Source organism: Zeus faber, assembly GCF_960531495.2.
Source record: "Zeus faber genome assembly, chromosome: 11".
Classification (NCBI taxonomy): Eukaryota; Metazoa; Chordata; class Actinopteri; order Zeiformes; family Zeidae; genus Zeus; species Zeus faber.
The window spans coordinates 27,962,729-27,980,251 of NC_137205.1; the positions used below are offsets into that span (position 1 = coordinate 27,962,729).

General features: G+C 46.6%; 2 protein-coding genes across 2 annotated transcripts in view; both read right to left on the minus strand.

The window, feature by feature from the left end:
* Window positions 1-484: 484 nt before the first annotated feature.
* On the minus strand, window positions 485-6,565 carry LOC307237394 (uncharacterized protein; the record flags this gene model as incomplete). The annotated part of the gene is made up of 4 exons (XM_080010107.1): window positions 6,334-6,565; window positions 4,418-4,644; window positions 2,793-3,036; window positions 485-499 (listed from the first exon to the last, which is right to left on the minus strand). The coding sequence occupies exons 1-4, from the start codon at window positions 6,466-6,468 to the stop codon at window positions 485-487; spliced, it is 621 nt and encodes a 206-aa protein (XP_079866233.1). The 5' UTR covers window positions 6,469-6,565.
* A 5,535-nt stretch (window positions 6,566-12,100) lies between these two features.
* The window catches only part of LOC307237057 (junction plakoglobin-like), a 71,549-nt gene continuing 66,126 nt past the window's right edge, over window positions 12,101-17,523 (minus strand). The window contains exons 16-17 of the mRNA XM_080009670.1: window positions 13,979-14,118; window positions 12,101-12,216 (exon numbers count right to left, since the gene is read on the minus strand). Of these exons, the coding sequence (XP_079865796.1) occupies window positions 13,982-14,118 (137 nt within the window). The 3' untranslated portion in view covers window positions 12,101-12,216; window positions 13,979-13,981. The remainder of the gene's footprint in view (window positions 12,217-13,978; window positions 14,119-17,523) is intronic.

Below are 17,523 nucleotides of genomic sequence, written 5' to 3' on the forward strand. Positions count from 1 at the left end.
CACACAGCCACAAACAAGGACACACAGCCATGCTCAAACCAACCTGGTTTTTGGCAGCGGCACTGCAGCGGTGCTGGGCCAGGTCCAGCATGGTTCGGTAGCTCTTAAAACAGGACGGGCAGTTGAACCGATTCTTATGAACCCATACCCCCCGCCCCACACACACACACACACACACACGCACACACACACACACAAATACACAAACACACACAAATTAAGATTACTACACTTGTGAGGACAATCCACCGACTTGCGCTCATTGGCTCCTCGCTAAGCCCTCACTCTCTGCCTAATCTTAGCCTAGCCCTGTGCTAGTCCTGATGCCACAACAGCCTTCTGGGTCTCGGTGGATCGGCTAAAGTAAATGTCCTCATGAGGGAGTCCCCCCCCCCCAAAAAGGACATCCGCTGCGAGTTCTAGAGATGATGGGAGTACAAGACTAAGATAAGCCCTGGCATGCACACATCTAACACTGATACACTCACACTCTCACAGTCTAGAGGTGGGCAATAGAGACATTTGTGCCAATAGAAATTCATCAATACCGTTCTATTGTGACCACCGTGGTATATATAAAAAAATAAAAATAAAAATAAAAAAAAATTGCAAATTTTGTATTTTATTATGCCCATTAATTAATGGAGTATCCATTAATTTGACCGTTAATAGTTTCAGTCAGAAATGGCCAGGGCCTGGTATGTAGATGTGTTGTTTTTATGGCATTGAAAGAATTGCATCACATTCTGTGATAATTGGTGACAAATGGGATATCCAAAAAGTTTAACCCTTCAGTGCCATAAAACAAAAGTAATTGTATAGTAATTGCGTTATACTCTTTTGTTAAGAGTATTGACTTAAAAGCTAGGTATTTTTTATTTTAACTATATACGCCCCCGTCACGGTATAACAAAAGGAAATTTGTTAACAAAAAAAAAAAAAAAAAAAATTGAGGCAGGTATCGATATGGAGCCAAAGAGAAGGTGCTTCCAAACGGTAACGTTTTATATTTGTTTAAATTAAGTTAGATATTGTGAACACAAACAAAATAATTTGGGGGCTCCCCAGTGCCTTGAGATGCATCAACAGGCTCAATTGTCCCGTAGTGCTAGTTGTATGCAGGCACCAAAACAACCTTTTCATCGTTTTGTATAAGAGTTTGTTTTGTTTTCCGTGTCTTCACAAGCAACGCATTGCTTTAGGATGTGAATGGTCAGCGATGCCAACGTTTTCAGTAAGACATCGGAGGGGGTAGTCATGCGCCTGCAATAAAGTGGGCAATGATGTGGCGCTGCATTACCAGCAGGAAGGCGTGCAGTGTTTTGGTGGTATGGACGTATAAATTTACAGGTACTGAGACATAACTAGACCGGCAATCTAACAGTTTATTAGAGTTGATGGCTTCAGACAAGAAACTGAACGGCATTTCCTATTAGATATAAGGCATTGCCTAAAATGCCAACTTTTAATAATGTGATATTGATTAAACCAAAATTAAACTTAAAATGTTCATTAACAACAGAATTTTACTGGGAGACGCTGTTAAGTCTCTCTGAAGCGGCACATTTTCAATTGTACTCCTTAGCAGGACTTTACAGTTAAACTAAAATGCCAGTTAAAGTTTGAAAAAAGCATCGGCATTCAGATACAAGGCAGAGATCCACAAATGCCTTTTTTTTGTAATAGTGAGGCCGCTCTGAACGACAAGACAATTTGTTGTTGATGCCAGAAGTCACACTTTGTGCCACTGACAAGATGACAGTGTCAAATTTAACCACAAAGAACAAACAGGAACTGTGTGTTCCGCTATTGAAATATTAAAACATGATCGGCCCAATAAATTCCAAAAAAACAACAACGCCCTGACAGCAGTGTTTGCATACCGTGCGTCAGCATTTATCAAATGTTAGTCAACAGTGAAATAGAGCAAATAGCATCATCAAGGGAGAAAGACACTGTTTTATCAAAAGCAAAAAGCAGGAAATGTACAAACTACGACGGAAAACAAACAAAAGAAAGTGCAGTTAAGAATCACAGTTTACAGCAAATAATGATTGTTTTCTGTAATTACTGTGCAGCCACTGGCATGAGCTCGACACACAACACACACAGAGAACCAGAGCGTCTGCAGGGACCAGAGCTACATTTAGAGCCTTGGTCGGGCTGCACCCGTGTTCGCTTCCCTGCTCGGACGCGTCGCACATATAAACATTTATGATTCCCCTTATTCATTATTCCCCAATTTACCTGTTATCACTGTGCATTGTGTCAACCTCTGTCTGTTTTATTATGTTATTGTAATGCACACTGACTGGAAAAAAGACCAAAAAAACAAAAACAAACAGACACTGTTCGACTTGTAGAATCTCAGGTCGACTGACCGGTTTCCGACTGATGATTCGACTCGCCGATTTTCAGGGGAAGGGTTTAAAATGTAAGACTTTCGGACAAATTGTCTCGAGCACTCTGGCTTAGAGTGCTATATGAAGAAACTTTGACCCGTTTTGACCAACAAAAATGTACGGACGAATAAAATGTTGAAATTAAGTTGACCTCATAAATTAAAGTTCAAGACTATTTAATAAGACTTTTAAGGCGCAACAGTTAGAAATTGAATTTAACCCATTTTAAAAGGAACCTGCAGACACCCTGCGAACCCCACACACACACACACACACACACACACACACACACACACACACACACACACACACACACACACACACACACACACACACACACACACACACACACACACACACACACACACACCGCCCCCGGCCCCCACCCACCTGGCTGGATGCGGCGCTGCAGCGGTGCTGGGCCAGCTCCAGCATGGTGCGGTAGCTCTTGCAGCAGGAGGGGCAGTCGAAGCGGTTGGGGCCGTCGTCGTGGATCTTCTGGTGGTTGCGCAGGTACCGCGCCAGCCGGAACGCCTTCCCACACAGGTCGCACATGTAACGCTTCTGCCCGTGGATTCGCATGTGGTTGCGCAGCGACATGTAATTGGTGTAGGGCTTGCTACAGAAGTCACATCTGGGGTTCGGGAACGGGGGGGGGGGGGGGGGGTATGTCCACGTCAGAGCGGCATTCGAGAAAACTCAAGGAAATGATGACTGATGTGAACTAAATGATTTTCGCTTAAACAAACAATCAAGTAAAGAAATCCCTGAAAATAATCAAATACACCAGGTCTTCAATATCCCACCATCTTTCTAACCAGGTAATCTGAGTCGGATTTGGGGGAGGGGGATAAAACTCTTATCTTCTGCAATACTGTACGTATTATATTGTTCTATTTTTTTAAGAATGTGAATTGTTGATACAGGGGTTGGTATTTTTTTAGATTTATTGTTAGGTTTCTATTATTGGTTGTAAAATTGTAGGTATTTTATTCATTGTTAATTTTGGCTGGACGCGAGGTGAAGTCAGGTCGCTAGGCTGGCTCTCCCCGCGCTCGGCACCGCCACCGGCTGTGGCCAATTAAGATGTGTGGCCAACAGCGGCCGGGGAGAGAGCCCGAGAGAGCGCTCAGAGCCGAGCGCTCACCGTCTGGCCCTGGAAACCCTCCGTCTTTTGTTTATCTTGTCCATGAGCTTTATTTCTAGTACCGTTATTATTATTTCCGCACTTGAGCGTGATTTATGGGGGGACCTGTGAATGAAACCCGGTGAACTGTCTCCAAACCCCGGTGCGTCGCTCGGTCATTCACCTGTTCGGGCGCCACTTGTAGCCGAAAAGGCGAAGGGGTTTGGCGGAATGATGGAGGGAGACAGGGTTTGGAGAAAGTCTGCCGGGTTTTATTCACAGGTCGCCCCATAAATCACGCTCAAGTGCGGAAATAATAATAATGGTAATAGAAATAAAGCTCATGGACAAGATAAACAAAAGACGGAGGGTTTCCAGGGGCAGACAGCGAGCGCTCCGAGTGCTTAGAGCCTCCCTCCTCACCGAAAGACAAAGCAGACATTAAGAAACCTCTCCCCGGCCGCCGCCGGCCATACAGCTTAATTGGCCACAGCCGGTGACGGTGCAGAACACGGGAGAGCCAGCCTAGCGACCTGACTTCACCTCGCGTCCAGCCACCGGCTTGACCACTCCCTCCCACCCGTCTTGCCACACTTTATTAATAATGCATATTGTTGTTGATGAGAGCTGCTGCAACAGCACAGTTTCCCCGGGGGAAATATCCAACTGAACATATCACTATTTTTTAAACAGGATTCTACATCAGCAAGTACCCAAGAGTAAGTTCTCAGTACACACACTTAGTCCAAAGGATGAAAAAAAACAAAACAAAGGAATCGGTGCCGCTCGCATGTGACATTACAGGAAAATCAAAACGCAAAAAAAAAAGAAAAGAACCTGATAAAATCAATCACTATTAACATAAGCCACGTCCGTTTTGGTTTCCCACCTGAAGTCTCCGGTTCTGTGAGTGAGTTTGTGGTTGAGCAGCGAGCTGGCGTGCTTGTAGGCGCAGTTGCAGAGGTCGCAGGCGTACGGCCGCTCGTCCGACTCCATGTCCGCTGCCGCCGCCGCCGCCGCCGCCGCCGCCGCCCGGGCATCGAGAGAGAGGCTGGAACTGGAGAGCGAGGCCGAGGATGTCGGGAGCTGGTCGCACCAGCTGATGGTCGAACTCGGCTGCGAGGGGGGAAGAGCCCAAAGTCAGAGAGCAAACACGCGAGCAGGCGACACGTTTCTAGGGGATGGGATTGACGGGGCGAGAAGCATTTCAACGTGACGGGGAAAGGTTTTTAACATTAAGAAGGAGCACAAATACTTCCCAACACTCTGACCAATTCTAACTGTGCTAATTCTACTTGTTACGAGAGGAGGCTTAGCTGCGGCTGTACAGAGTGATAAACGACAAAATGTACCAATTGCGCATCTGATCCGAGTAACACGACGATGATGGCTGGTATGCTCATGGATGAAACGCACAACAGGAAACTTCATAAATATTTGCTATTTTTGTTTCCTTGATTTGACCGATTGCGACACATTCTTGTACTTCACCCACGCACAGCAACCTTCTGAAACGGACCTGCACCGGTACACTCCTCCTTGGCCATCGCACATCCGACCTAAAAGCTCTGGAGCAAACTGCGGGCCGTAGCGCAACGCGCCCTCGGAAGTTTAACGGACCGGGCACGCCGGATTTTGGCGAGCGGAGAAGTTTAAAGCCAACGACGTCCGGGCGTTTGTTCCGGGATGCTCACATCGATCACTGGCTGGTTTCATTTCGGGAGGAAGGACGAGGCGTCTCCTCTCAATCCCCCTCCGACAATTTTTTACCACTCTTCCCACTTTTGTTGTGCAGGGTCTTTGGAGTTTTCCTTCTTATCGTTTCACTGCAGACCGATGCGCTTGAACGTGCACTGGGGTCACTCTACGCCAAAGTCACGATGACGGGAGCGGACTGTTGCGCTTCCACACTACTATGGTATTATGGTATGGTACCACGGGTCCCCCACCCACAATGATCCTACCGCTGAAAATACAAACGTTCCAATGCTGTGCACGGACAGATCTACATGCACTTGTTTTTTTTTTTCTGTCTTTCATTTACTGCACAGCGTGCGTGCAGCGGGAGCAGCTTTTTGGGGGAGAGTGCGGGATGAATGAGCCTCAGTGCAGCGCCACAAAGAGCCCTTTCAGCACGAGGCGCTTCCGGTGCCACTTCCGGCGCAGCTCGTCGTGTTTACTTTTCTCCATTCGCTCACAATTGTCCGGGGCCCCGCGCGCCCGGCCCGCGGCTCCCCCGAAGCCCCCGCGGGGGCGTCGCGGCCACAAGGAAGCGCCCCGCAAAGCGGAAACGGCGACGTCCACGCGTGAAACAAAACGCTCCCACGCCCGCCCCGTTGTTGCACAGGCGGACTACGGTCGGCTCCAGATAAAGCTAACGCTAGCGAGCCGAGGCTCCGGCTGAATTCACGGGTCTCGATACAGATAACGGATCCCCCCACACCCAGCTACAGATTTGCCCCCACACGAACCAAAAAATAGAGTATTCAAAGCCGGCACTTGAACCGGCTCCGCCGCAGAAATTTGAACCGCTCAAGACCAGAGCTAGCTGGTTAGCCGAACTAGGCCGTTGGTCGCCCAGCATGACAACCGCCAGCGGCGTTAGCACAATGCTAACATTTCGACTCGGTTACCGCTGCCGATAGCCGCGGACGCGAGCCGCCGGCGGGATTTTAAACGCGCACCGGTTCGGACGGTCTAGTAAAAACATTAACAACACGGCTCCTCCGCCGCTCAGCCCGCAGGCTAGCAGGCTAGCAGGCTAAGCGGCTAGCCGTAGCAGGGGGGGGGGGGGCTCTCCCTTACGCCGGAGTCGCTGGGATCCTTCTTCCAGAACAGCTGCGAGCAGTGCCCGAAAGACTCCGCCGATGTCACATAATTGACGCCGTTCCTGTCCTGGAAGTCTCCGTGTGCGCTCCCGGTGTTGGTCCTGGCGTACATGCTCGCTCCGCGGGCTGGGTTTTTTGTTGTTTTGTTTAGTTTTTTTTTGCGCGTTTTGTTTTTTTTTGGTCGTTGTGTTCTGTTGTGTTTTTCCTGTTGTTTTCTTCCTCCGTGGCAGTGGCAGAACCAGGGCCGCTCCGTGGGACCTTCCCCGAACAAATGTTCCCTCTTTGTAATGAGGGCTTTTTGGCGGCGCGGGAGCGGGCCGGCGCGGCGCGTCGGCGCCCCCCGCCGGCCGGGAGGGGAACGACAATCACAACGGCTGCCCCGTTGGTACTGGCCTTCCAAATGACTCAGAGAGAATACAATACAACAACAACATACTACTACTACTACTACTACTACTACTACTACTACTACTACTACTACTAATAATAATAATAATAATAGTATAAAAGTGAATAACTGGCCTGGTTTTCTTCTCCTCGGAGGGGGAGTGCGCGGAGGAAAAGTTCCATCAAGGGAGGAACAAACTGCCCTGCGTTACACCACGGCTGAGTGAGCTGCCCTATAACAAGTGTTGTTGAAATAGTTATACACAATTAGGAATGAAATTATTAAATCATAAATTAAATTTATTCTGAAATCTTCAGGTCAAATCTTTGAAAGATGTAGCGTGGGGCCGGATGAGGTTTGAGGGTCCTTATCTAATGTTTCTTATTTCTTATGTCTTTTCATTTTTTCTATTTTCTTTTTATTAATTTGGGTGTAAAACATGAATTCAGTCCAAATTTTAACTACCCAGCTATCCATTTTTTTTTCTTCCCATCCTGTATTAAAAATCAAAATTTGATTATTAATACAACATGGCTAAAAACTGGGGCTGTGTCTCAGACACAGGAAACACACTCAACCTAACCAACAGAGGTCCAAATGGCTTTTCGGGCTTTTCAATTTACTTTGGCCTCAGTGAACCGGAGAGCATCAATACGTCAACATCTAATTATGTGTTTTTCCATTGAGGTCCTTTATTTTTGCCTCACCTCGCCACACCCCGCTTTCCTTCTCTGCCAACTCCTTCACACACACTGGAGGAAAAACAACAACAACAACAACAACAACAACAACAAAACAATTAAAGGTCACTGATAAGAGCTCAGATAATGATTCCCATCGGTTCTAGTACAAGTCACCTCCTCTGCCTCTCAAGTCCCTGCAGTTCTGCTTTGGCTGTCTCTGGTGGAGGTGTGTGTGTGTGTGTGTGTGTGTGTGTGTGTGTGTGTGTGTGTGTGTGTGTGTGTGTGTGTGTGTGTGTGTGTGTGTGTGTGTCTGTGTGTCTGTGTTCAGCACCACAGCACAGACACGGTCCCGACACGAGGGGGCGCTGTAACGCAACAATAAACCAAACAATGAATCGAACAATTAATCGAACGCAACTGATCCTCGCCCAAAGGAATAACAGTTGAGCTCACTGTCTCTGCATTCCCATGTCAAATATGGTGCACATGTTTGATTCCTATTCCTTTTTCCTCACTTAATTTTTATGCATAATTTCATACAGGACTCATGCAAGAGTATATATTGTATACACTAGTTTAGATGCCGTATCAGTGTTTGTATGACATGTCACATAAATAACATATAGTTTAAGAATGTGTTGCTCCGCAGGTACTTATATGATGTTGTATAGTATGTGTATAATGTTTTCCTCGTGCATTAGATCAAACCTATTCACTAAAATTAATAATCACGCAACTGGATTTTTGGCACAAGGGGAGGGTGTTATTAAACAGAGACCAAAACAGAGACCTCTTTTTTTCTTAATTGTATTTATTTGGAAAAAAAAACAAAAAACCTTTCAAACTCATTTTTGTAAAAATGCATATTCATCGCTTCCTTTTGCAATATCTCCACACACATATTCTACACTTGTTCATATTTTCCTTTCTGTACCACGTTTTTTTATTTCCTCTCTCCTCTCCACGGGCGGACGGGCCGTCAGGGGTTTGATCCCAGCGTTGTGGGCTGTTTAACGCAGCCCTCACTGTATGACTGCTGCATTACTATGTAAATTCAGTAGTCTGGGCTTTTTAAAATTTTTTATTTTAATCTGTCTCGTATCGTTAAATATCTTCCTCTCGAGGTTTCTGTCTCCCGCGGCCTAACTTGAGAATAGCTCTGAAAGGTCAGATGCCCTCTACAACCAGAGGAAAAAACGCTCCGCGTTTTCTCGATTGTCGGGGGCAGGTCCGTCGGCCTCGGCTGACGGCTATGAATCCTATCGCACCGTGAACCTAAAGGGAAGGTGCGCAAAATAACAACTTAAACCCAATTTCCCTTTCAGAAATAATACTGTTTGGCCGTAGCTCTGACAAACAACAGTCGGGCTCAACCCTCATCCATTTTGCTGTGCTCGCCCAGGGAGCGGCTGGACTCACGCTTTTATTTTCCCCGCCGTTTAAACAATCACACAAACGGCGGCGAACGCGGACGAAAGCACCAGCGACGCCCCTGAAGGACCAAACGCTGACCCCGCGAACAACCTCTGCACGACAACCACGGGGGTCGGGGGACGGTCCCTTGATTGTCCGGGCAATTTCCTGGGCCCGGGGCGGACTTTACGGAAACGGTTCTCGTTTTAGAACGTGGCGTGACACGTATCGTTCCGGTCCAGCGTTGCCGTCTCGTCTTTTTGGTTTTTTTTTCCTAGGTTTCGACAGCGTTCAGGTCCCTGCGGCTGAACGTTCTCTCACCCCCGGGGACGCGAGTCCTTCACACCTCGCTTCGTTCCGCCACCGGTAATCCAATTCAAACGCTGCTTATTAGGAAGGTGCTCGGTCTCCCGGGGGGGGTTGGCGGACCCCTGGGTTGACCCACACGAGCCCCTGAAAACCTCAAGATCTATTCTCGGTGCTAAAACCTTTACCTAATTATTTGTACTATTCTATAGTCCACATTCAAGAAAAGTTATTCTGTTTATTGTTGATATTGTCGATCAGAATAATTCAGAAAAAAAAGTGATTGGAATGATACAATCTATGATGAATGGGATTCCGATGCTCTTTTGCATGGAGTGTGATATCTGTGGAAATGTAATTGAATTAACCACCCCGAATGGTGTGACGTCGGACAAGCGCTGCGGTGAATATTAACCGGCTTCCGCTTGCATGAACCGTGAAATGTGACGAAAAATATTGAATATATTCCGTGAGCAAATATTCCATGAGTCTCCCGTTCCGATGCTTTGGAAGCCAAACAGACAGTGAAAAAAAAACAACGAAAAAAACCAAACAAGCTGAAATATAAAAAACACCCAAAAATCAAAAACATGAATAACAGATAAGACGTTACATGGCAAGCAAAAGGTACGTACATACAAACAGCTTTTGGTGAGCAGTTTGAAGCGCTCGACACTCTGGTAAAGCACAGCGTGCCGCAGACACCTGGACGGCTGCCACCCGTGGCCCCCGTTGGCATGGCGACGACGGCCTCACTAACGGGTCCCCGGTCTCCTGGCCCAGCCATTATACAAATGAAGTGTCCCTGAGCAAGGCACCAAGCCACGCCCGATTAGGTTCACTCACTAGAAGCGTTGAATTAAGGTCAGAAATGGGTAAAAAAAAAAAAAAATTAAATTTAAATTTAAATTTAAAAAAAGGAGGGGGGGGGGGGGGGTGGCCAGCCAGGCCACCAGCCACGCCTTCCTGAAAACAGTTCAAACTGAAGATTTTTCATCTGCTTTTTTCAAAGATTCAAAGAAAAACAGAAAACGTGATTATCGACACGAAATAAATCTCTTTGGCCGTCCCTCCCTTTCCGTACAACCCACTTTCCGTACAACCGACGCCCCGTTTCTTCCGTCTTCCCGTTACATTTGGGAAGCTGAGCGGACCCCCCCCACCCCGCTGAATTGAACGCCACAGGAATTCAACACCACCGCCCTCTGTGGGCTTGATAATGAGCATTTAGTCAAAGTCATTTTCCCTCACCGTGTCTTGAAATGGAAGCGGTCGTGATGTTGACCTTTCCCACCGTCATGCAGGGAGAAGAGAAGGGGAGAGAAATGAACGTCGGGGGGGGGGGGGAGTACCACCAGCATGGGGCGCGGGTCGGGGTCTTCCCGTCCCCCCGCTTGATCCTCCCGGCGCCTTGCGATGCGCGGCCGAGACCTCACCGGAGCTAAGTAAAAACCGGCTCTGGTGGCGTGATGGTGTACACGATTCGGTGAACACACAAGTAGAAAAGTGTTTTTTTGTTTTGTTTTGTTTTGTTTTGTTTTGCTTGTGAAAGTGCACCACCGCGACGCTTCGGTCGGTCTGGGCGGGATGTGTCGGTCCGGGCCCCCCCCCGGGGGGAACGAGACGGACTCGGTCGTGCTGGGACTGGTGGGGTTTGTTTTTTTTTTTTCCGGGGACGGCGGGAATGATGCCGCGGGATTTCGCGGTCTGACGGGGCGTGCAAGAGACTCCGAACGCGACGGACGCGGTGGAATGCACGGTGAGATCCATAACCGAGGAGGTTCCTAGCATATTCAGAGTCGGTAGATGGTGGAGGATATTTCGACGATCACCTGGTTCACTGCCATGCAACGAGCACACGGACACACCCCGGAACGAGGGCGCTGGTCACACACACGCAAAGGAGACACGGACAAGACGCAGCGCCAGGCTTCGCAGCGGGAGACACTTCAGGAGCAACAGAGTTTGGGGCAAAATTGTCAAAGAGCGAATTATAAAGTTATATCTGGACTTTTAAAATAAACGGTGTAAAACGGCGTTTCGGTTCTCTTTTCTGTCATTTTTTTATTTTCATGAGTCAGCACATTCTACATAATTCTACATTATCTCCGACCATTTTCCAGACATTAGTTTCAAACTGATGGATTTTTAATATTGTCTCTATTTTTTGGCTTTTGGAAAATTGGAAATGTCGGGAAACCTTCCCCTCAAAATGACCTCCTCATCCCGCTGACAATGGCCTTTTTTTTCAAAAGTACCTCATTTTGCCGGGTTTTGTATTTGCTGAAGTAAAGGCGTTCAAATGGAATGAGAAGAAAACACAAACTACAGCAAAATTACCTTTGACAAGAAAATACCAATACCAATATCCCCAAAATCTGTAAATAGAGACAACACCAAAACTGAATGAATAAACGTGAGCTATCATCAGGAAATTGGTTAGGGATAATGGAGAATGTGACTTGTAAACAAACTGAAACTCAATTTGCCACCAGCATAATTATGTTCGGCCTCATTTGTTTTAATATTTATTGTATTTTCGGAATAAAACCAACTGCTATTTATTCCTAATTTGTTTGTAAATCCTTAAGAGGGCAAATTAACACTTTGAAAGCCCAGATCCTCAAACCCTCTCAATAATGAGTGATTATCTGGAATAACGAAGCAGCTCGGAGGCAGCGGCTGCTTTCCCTCTGTTGCTTCCAGAAGTTCACTCGTCTCACAAAGCCTAAAAAATGCTCCCACCCCACCCCGCCCACCCCCAACCCCAACCCCAGACATACACCCGCACACGTCCAACGCCAACAAGAAAACATTATAACAAAGTAATATTTTTTCATTTACAGTGACAATAAACATTTTTAATACACCATCTCTCTGTATTCTGAAAATAGTTCTTGATTGCCAAGAGGGACTTTGTTTTTTCCTTCCACTCCGTCGGAGAAGGACGACTCCCGCTCGCTCGTTTAAAAAAAACCTCTTCACCCATTCCTGCTCCATTATCCCTCCTCCTCTTCCCTCCTCCGATCCTCCTCCTTCCTTCCCGTTTTGGATTTATTTCCCCTCCTCCCTGCAACGCAGACAACACAGTTCTTCAGACGCCGTACAACGGATGTTGTTGAGTGGCTGAAAGAATCAATCTGGTATTCTTTGAAAAATACATATAATATATAACAAAACATATGATGAGCATACTGCCTTTTTGTCTTTCCAGTATATGTATTCAATATATAACTTAAATGTGGATTAATTAATTATTTTATCACTTAAATGTATTATTGTATTAAATATATTTGTTAACAATATATCTTTTGTAATAAAATATATAATTATACTATTTACAATTGATGTAATACAGCTAGATATTCTATATATATAAATATATATATATATATATAATATTTTTTAACGCATGCCTGCACCATCTCTTGATAATTTATATTATGTAGTGTAATGTGTTTAACGATGCAAAACCTAAAATGTCAATATAGTTGATCTACACAAATATATTAAAATAGATTTTCAGTGCATAATGAATGGATAATATGTCTGCCGCCCATATTAGATGTGGAAAGTCTGAAAACTGGAAATCTGATAATAAACATTTTGGATTCAAGTACAGGAACAGTTATCCTCAAGGTACTATACTCTAGGCTCCAGGCTCCGGTATGAGCAGCACTGAAGTCAAAGGCCACGGACTCAAATTTAAACATCCGAGTCCAAACTCAAATGTTAATCAGCAGAATTACCAAACGGTGGCATTCACATTTAATAAAAATTAATTAACATTTAACACCGGAGAAAGACTATTTTTTATCATGATTAAATAATGTTTAATGAACATGTGTTACATAGTGATCTGTAATAATCAGATATTCCAGAAATCGCAGAGTAAATAACATCACAATACAAAAACCTTAGTAATGAGTTATAATAATATATATGTAACTTTCACCTTTTAACTGAAATAAACTCATTAAAATGTACATATTTCAAGTATCTGGATATGCAGTTGCAAACAATAAATAAGGATTTATATTTGTATGGTATATCAAAATTAATTGAAAGCAAAAGGAAATATTATGGGCCCTTTCAGTCAAAATTCTGATTTAGGATTTTTCAAATTCAATCTTATCATTTTTTTTATTTTATAATCAGGATCTGCATGAGCATCATCTACAGAAACAAATATAAACCAGTAGATTTTGACGTATAATAGATATAACGACACTGGATATGACAATTCCTTTTACTTGTAATACTTTAGGTACAATTAGGAACAAATACTTATATACTTTTACTTAAATAGAAATGCCAATGTGGTACTTGAACTTTTACTCAAGTCACTTTGTGCCACTTTGTGTACACTTTTACTTAAAGTGGTAATCTCGAAGAGTTCCATTTCGTTGTTTTTGGCGGCACCTATGGCAAAAAGGGGTAACTGCAGGCGTGAATTTTGGACCTCACCTCCCAGCGATCCAAACAGTGTGACGTCAGCCAGTTGGAAGTTAGCGCCTGGGCCACGCCTCCAGAACAATTTGAGGTCTCCAGTACACATGAATGAATGAATTTGAAGGCATGGCGGAAAAGTCGCCGCAGACGCCTGGTTCTTAATGCTCAGAATGCTGCAAATGCGAGGGCTTTCATCAGTGGCCGGAGGCTCAATCACCTTTTGTGTTCCCTCATTTGGCGAGAGAAAGTGACTTAACAGACATTTATTTAAATGAAAATCTTCAAGATTGGCACTTAAAGCTAAAGACCTGAGTACTCCTTCCAGCACAGCACCAGTGTAGTTAGAGAGAGAGTGTGTGTGTGTGTGTGTGTGTGTGTACCTGTTAGAGGGGCTCTGGGTAGGGGTGTCTGGGGTCGTAGGTCATATCAGCGATGTAGGCTTCGTGCAGATCAGGGTCCAGGGGCAGAGTGTCCAGAGGAAGGTCTGCATAGCCGTAAGGAGGGTAGGCTCCATCTAACTCTGAGAGAGAGAGAGAGAGAGAGAGAGAGAGAGAAAGAGAGAGAGAGAGAGAGGGAAATAGAGAGAATACATTTAGACCCCGAACCTTTCGAATTGGAAAACCTTAAGAGACCCTAAAATGTCCTGGGGTGCTTTCCCACCAAACCGGGGAACATGATTTATGCATGGTTGCTGTATTTCAGGTTCTGACTTTTCCATTTTCCATTTCATGAAAATAAAACAAGAGTAGAGAGGGAATGCCAGTGCTTCTAAATTGACTGTTTGCCGGTATTTAAAAATGGCGGTCAGGCCAGTCAGCATTGTGCAGCACTTGCAAACATCACCCCGATGGTTCCGGTTCCCCTGGAAAGTAGCACCTCGCGAGTAGGGACCTTTTTGGTGGACCAGGAACCGTCCAAGTGGGACCAACTGTGGAACTAAGCTCCTCCTGTGCAAAAAAGGCGGAAGGTGGAAGCAGCTCGTTATCGGGAAAAGCGTCGGTGGAGGAAAGCCGAGGTGGCGCAGAGACGGAGGGAAGCGTTGTAAATTCGTGCCTACGAGCCGCGTGTCGCGGCGCTCTCCGGCAGTTCACAGCTCTCACTGAAAATAACAGCGTTGCCCAGTTGTGAGATCCTCAGAGATGCTCACATCACGGCCGGCGTCTAGCGTGTCCGTCTGTTTTACCCGGTTACAAGTTGTTATTAGAAAGGTAGACGGACGACCAGCCAAGCGACAATGGAAGCTGCTTTCACACGTGCACTCAGGACAATGTCCGGATAAGGTTGTCGGGATTTACCCTTTCACACGCGTAGCAGAAAAAACCTGAGATTGTCCGTGTCAGACCCGTTCACACCGACTGGAAATACTCCATTTGGTTTGGACGAGGGACGGAGCCTGGGGTGGAGCGTGAAGGACGCAGGGCGTGACACAATGACGCAATGAGTTTTACAGCACACCCAAGAGGGCTGACGAGGCTACGGACTTATCAGCGGTTGGGGCTCTTTTTTGTGTAGATGCTCCGTGTATTTGGACGTATCCGCAATATAAACCAAAGAGTTTAAAGGAATATAAAGGAAAGCAGAAAGGAGTACGCAGCAGCTACGCCCCAGCAACGGAGAGTCCGCACAAAGGTAAATAACTGCCGCATGATCGAGACGTCATCGACATGCGACACGCCCTCTCGCTCGCTGTGAATGCTCCAGACAATCACCTGCTCCGTTCACACACACCCCTCAATCGGACATTACGCAGACTTTGCACTCGGGTGCTGGCTGAGTGATGTCCGGGCGATGTCCGGGTCAAATGATTCGGACATTTGCATTCACACATACAGCTCCTCCGGGTAATGTCCGGATAATTTCAGGGTTGTGGCGCATGTGTGAAAGCAGCTGTAGAGGGACTGTCAGCAAGAGATACAGTAAAGTACTGATAATGCAGATAGAGACACAGCTGAATAGAGACAGCCCAATGGAGACGGTCAAATAGTGACAGATCATGTAGATAGAGACACTCAAACAGAGAGACAGATAATACAGATAGAGGGAGGGAGGGAGATCGAGGGACAGTTGAATGGAGACGGATGATGTGTAATGGAGAGACAGCTGAAAAGAACGACAGATAATGTTACTACAGAGGCAGTTGAATAGAGACATCCAAATAGAGAGACAGTCAAATGGAGAGACGGATCATGTATCTACATTATAGCCTGTCTCTCTCTATCCGTCCACTCTCACCAATTCTTCGCTCACTCTTCTGCAAATCCTACCCGACTGCAGCAACACCTACCCCCGAGGGAAACCGCTACCGTAATCCCTGGACCCCCCCAAAAAAAAAAAAAACAGGCCCACAGAGCTCAACCACTGCCACCCCGTTGCCCTCACATCCGATATAACGAAGTGCCTGGACAAGCTCCTGCTAAACACTACTCTGTCAGTCATCGTCCCACAACTGGATCCCCTCCAACGTGCCGATAAGGCTGAGGGGGCCACGGAGGATGCTGCGGCGGGCCCCAGAGACTTCCTGCAGCGGCCGGGCTCCCCAGGCACCTTCGTCAGGTTCCTCTTTGTGGGCTTGAGCTCTGCTTTTAACAACATCCCAGGACATCTGATGATCCGGAAGCTACGGCGTCTTAACATCCCCTACGGTGGCCCCGAGGGCTCACGGCACTGCGACTTAGGAAAACACATCAATCGCTGATTATTTCGCAGGAATACGCTCACAAGTGAGTGAATCCCCCTTTTCACCCAAAATATTTGAATCGTTCGCGGACGACACGACACTCTCACGGAGTCAGCAGATGCCGTTTTCTCTGGAATATCAAACTTAAACGGCTTGAAAAAAAAATGTGAATTGATATTTAAAGTAGGTTTTTCTATATATAAATTGCGTATGTTTATATTGTATTGCACAGCAGATAAATGATACATTTTGCTTTTGTGTTTTCTGTTAATGCAGTTTGTGTTTTTCGAATTTGCAAAGCGTTCTGCTGTGCAAAAGGTGTCGTTCGACGCATCTGGATTCACAGCGCGTTTTCTAAGTGCTGCGCATGTGTTGTATTGGAGAAGATGTTTTTCTTAATTTGCTTGTGTTTTGTCAATTTCCATGTGTTTATATTAAGCTGCAGTTATGTTGTGGCGTTTGCATTTGCGTTTAATCTATTTGCACGTGTTTTATTAAGTTGCCAATTTCCTTGGCGACAGACTGCAACCCCGCACTCGCCACTCGACAGCGGAGCGCCGCGCCGGTTTGTGCCCCGAGCCCGTTCCCGTGCACCACTTTACAGCAGTCGCCCATCACTACTTACCTCAAACACTCAGACGACGCGACCCTTCCCGTCCCGCTCGCAGACAGCCACTCGGCTCCGGGGTATCACAACGCGGTCGCACACTTCACCCGGCGGTGCGGGGGTAACTGGCTTCCCCTCAACGTTGTCAGCGAGACAAAGGAAATAATAATTGGTCTCCCCTCACCTCGGCACCCCGTCCTTATCAATAACAAACAGACAGATACGTAGCAAACAGACACAAACAGTTGATGCGGTTGACAGGTTCAAATGCCTCCGAGTGACACTGGACAACAGACTCCGCGTCGACCGGCATACTAATGACGCCCACAAGCCCAGCCGCCCAGAGACTATCAGTCGCGCGCGAGCTCAAAGGACTCTGCCTCGCCGCCCATCTCCTCCTGTTGCGGTGCCAGAGCGTCATCGAGCCCGTCCTGCTGTACCGTTCCACCGGCTCCCTTAACATGTTATCCGTTACAAACTGGGGCCAAACTCACGCGCGTGACCAACACCGCCGCCGGCATAACCGGGTCTCCCCACGCCCCCGCACCCCGCCAGAGCTCAGCCCGAAAGCCCGTCGCACGCGTCGCACCCTCGACGGAGAAAAGCTCGACGGCCAGACGTTGCCGTTGCTCTGTCGCTGC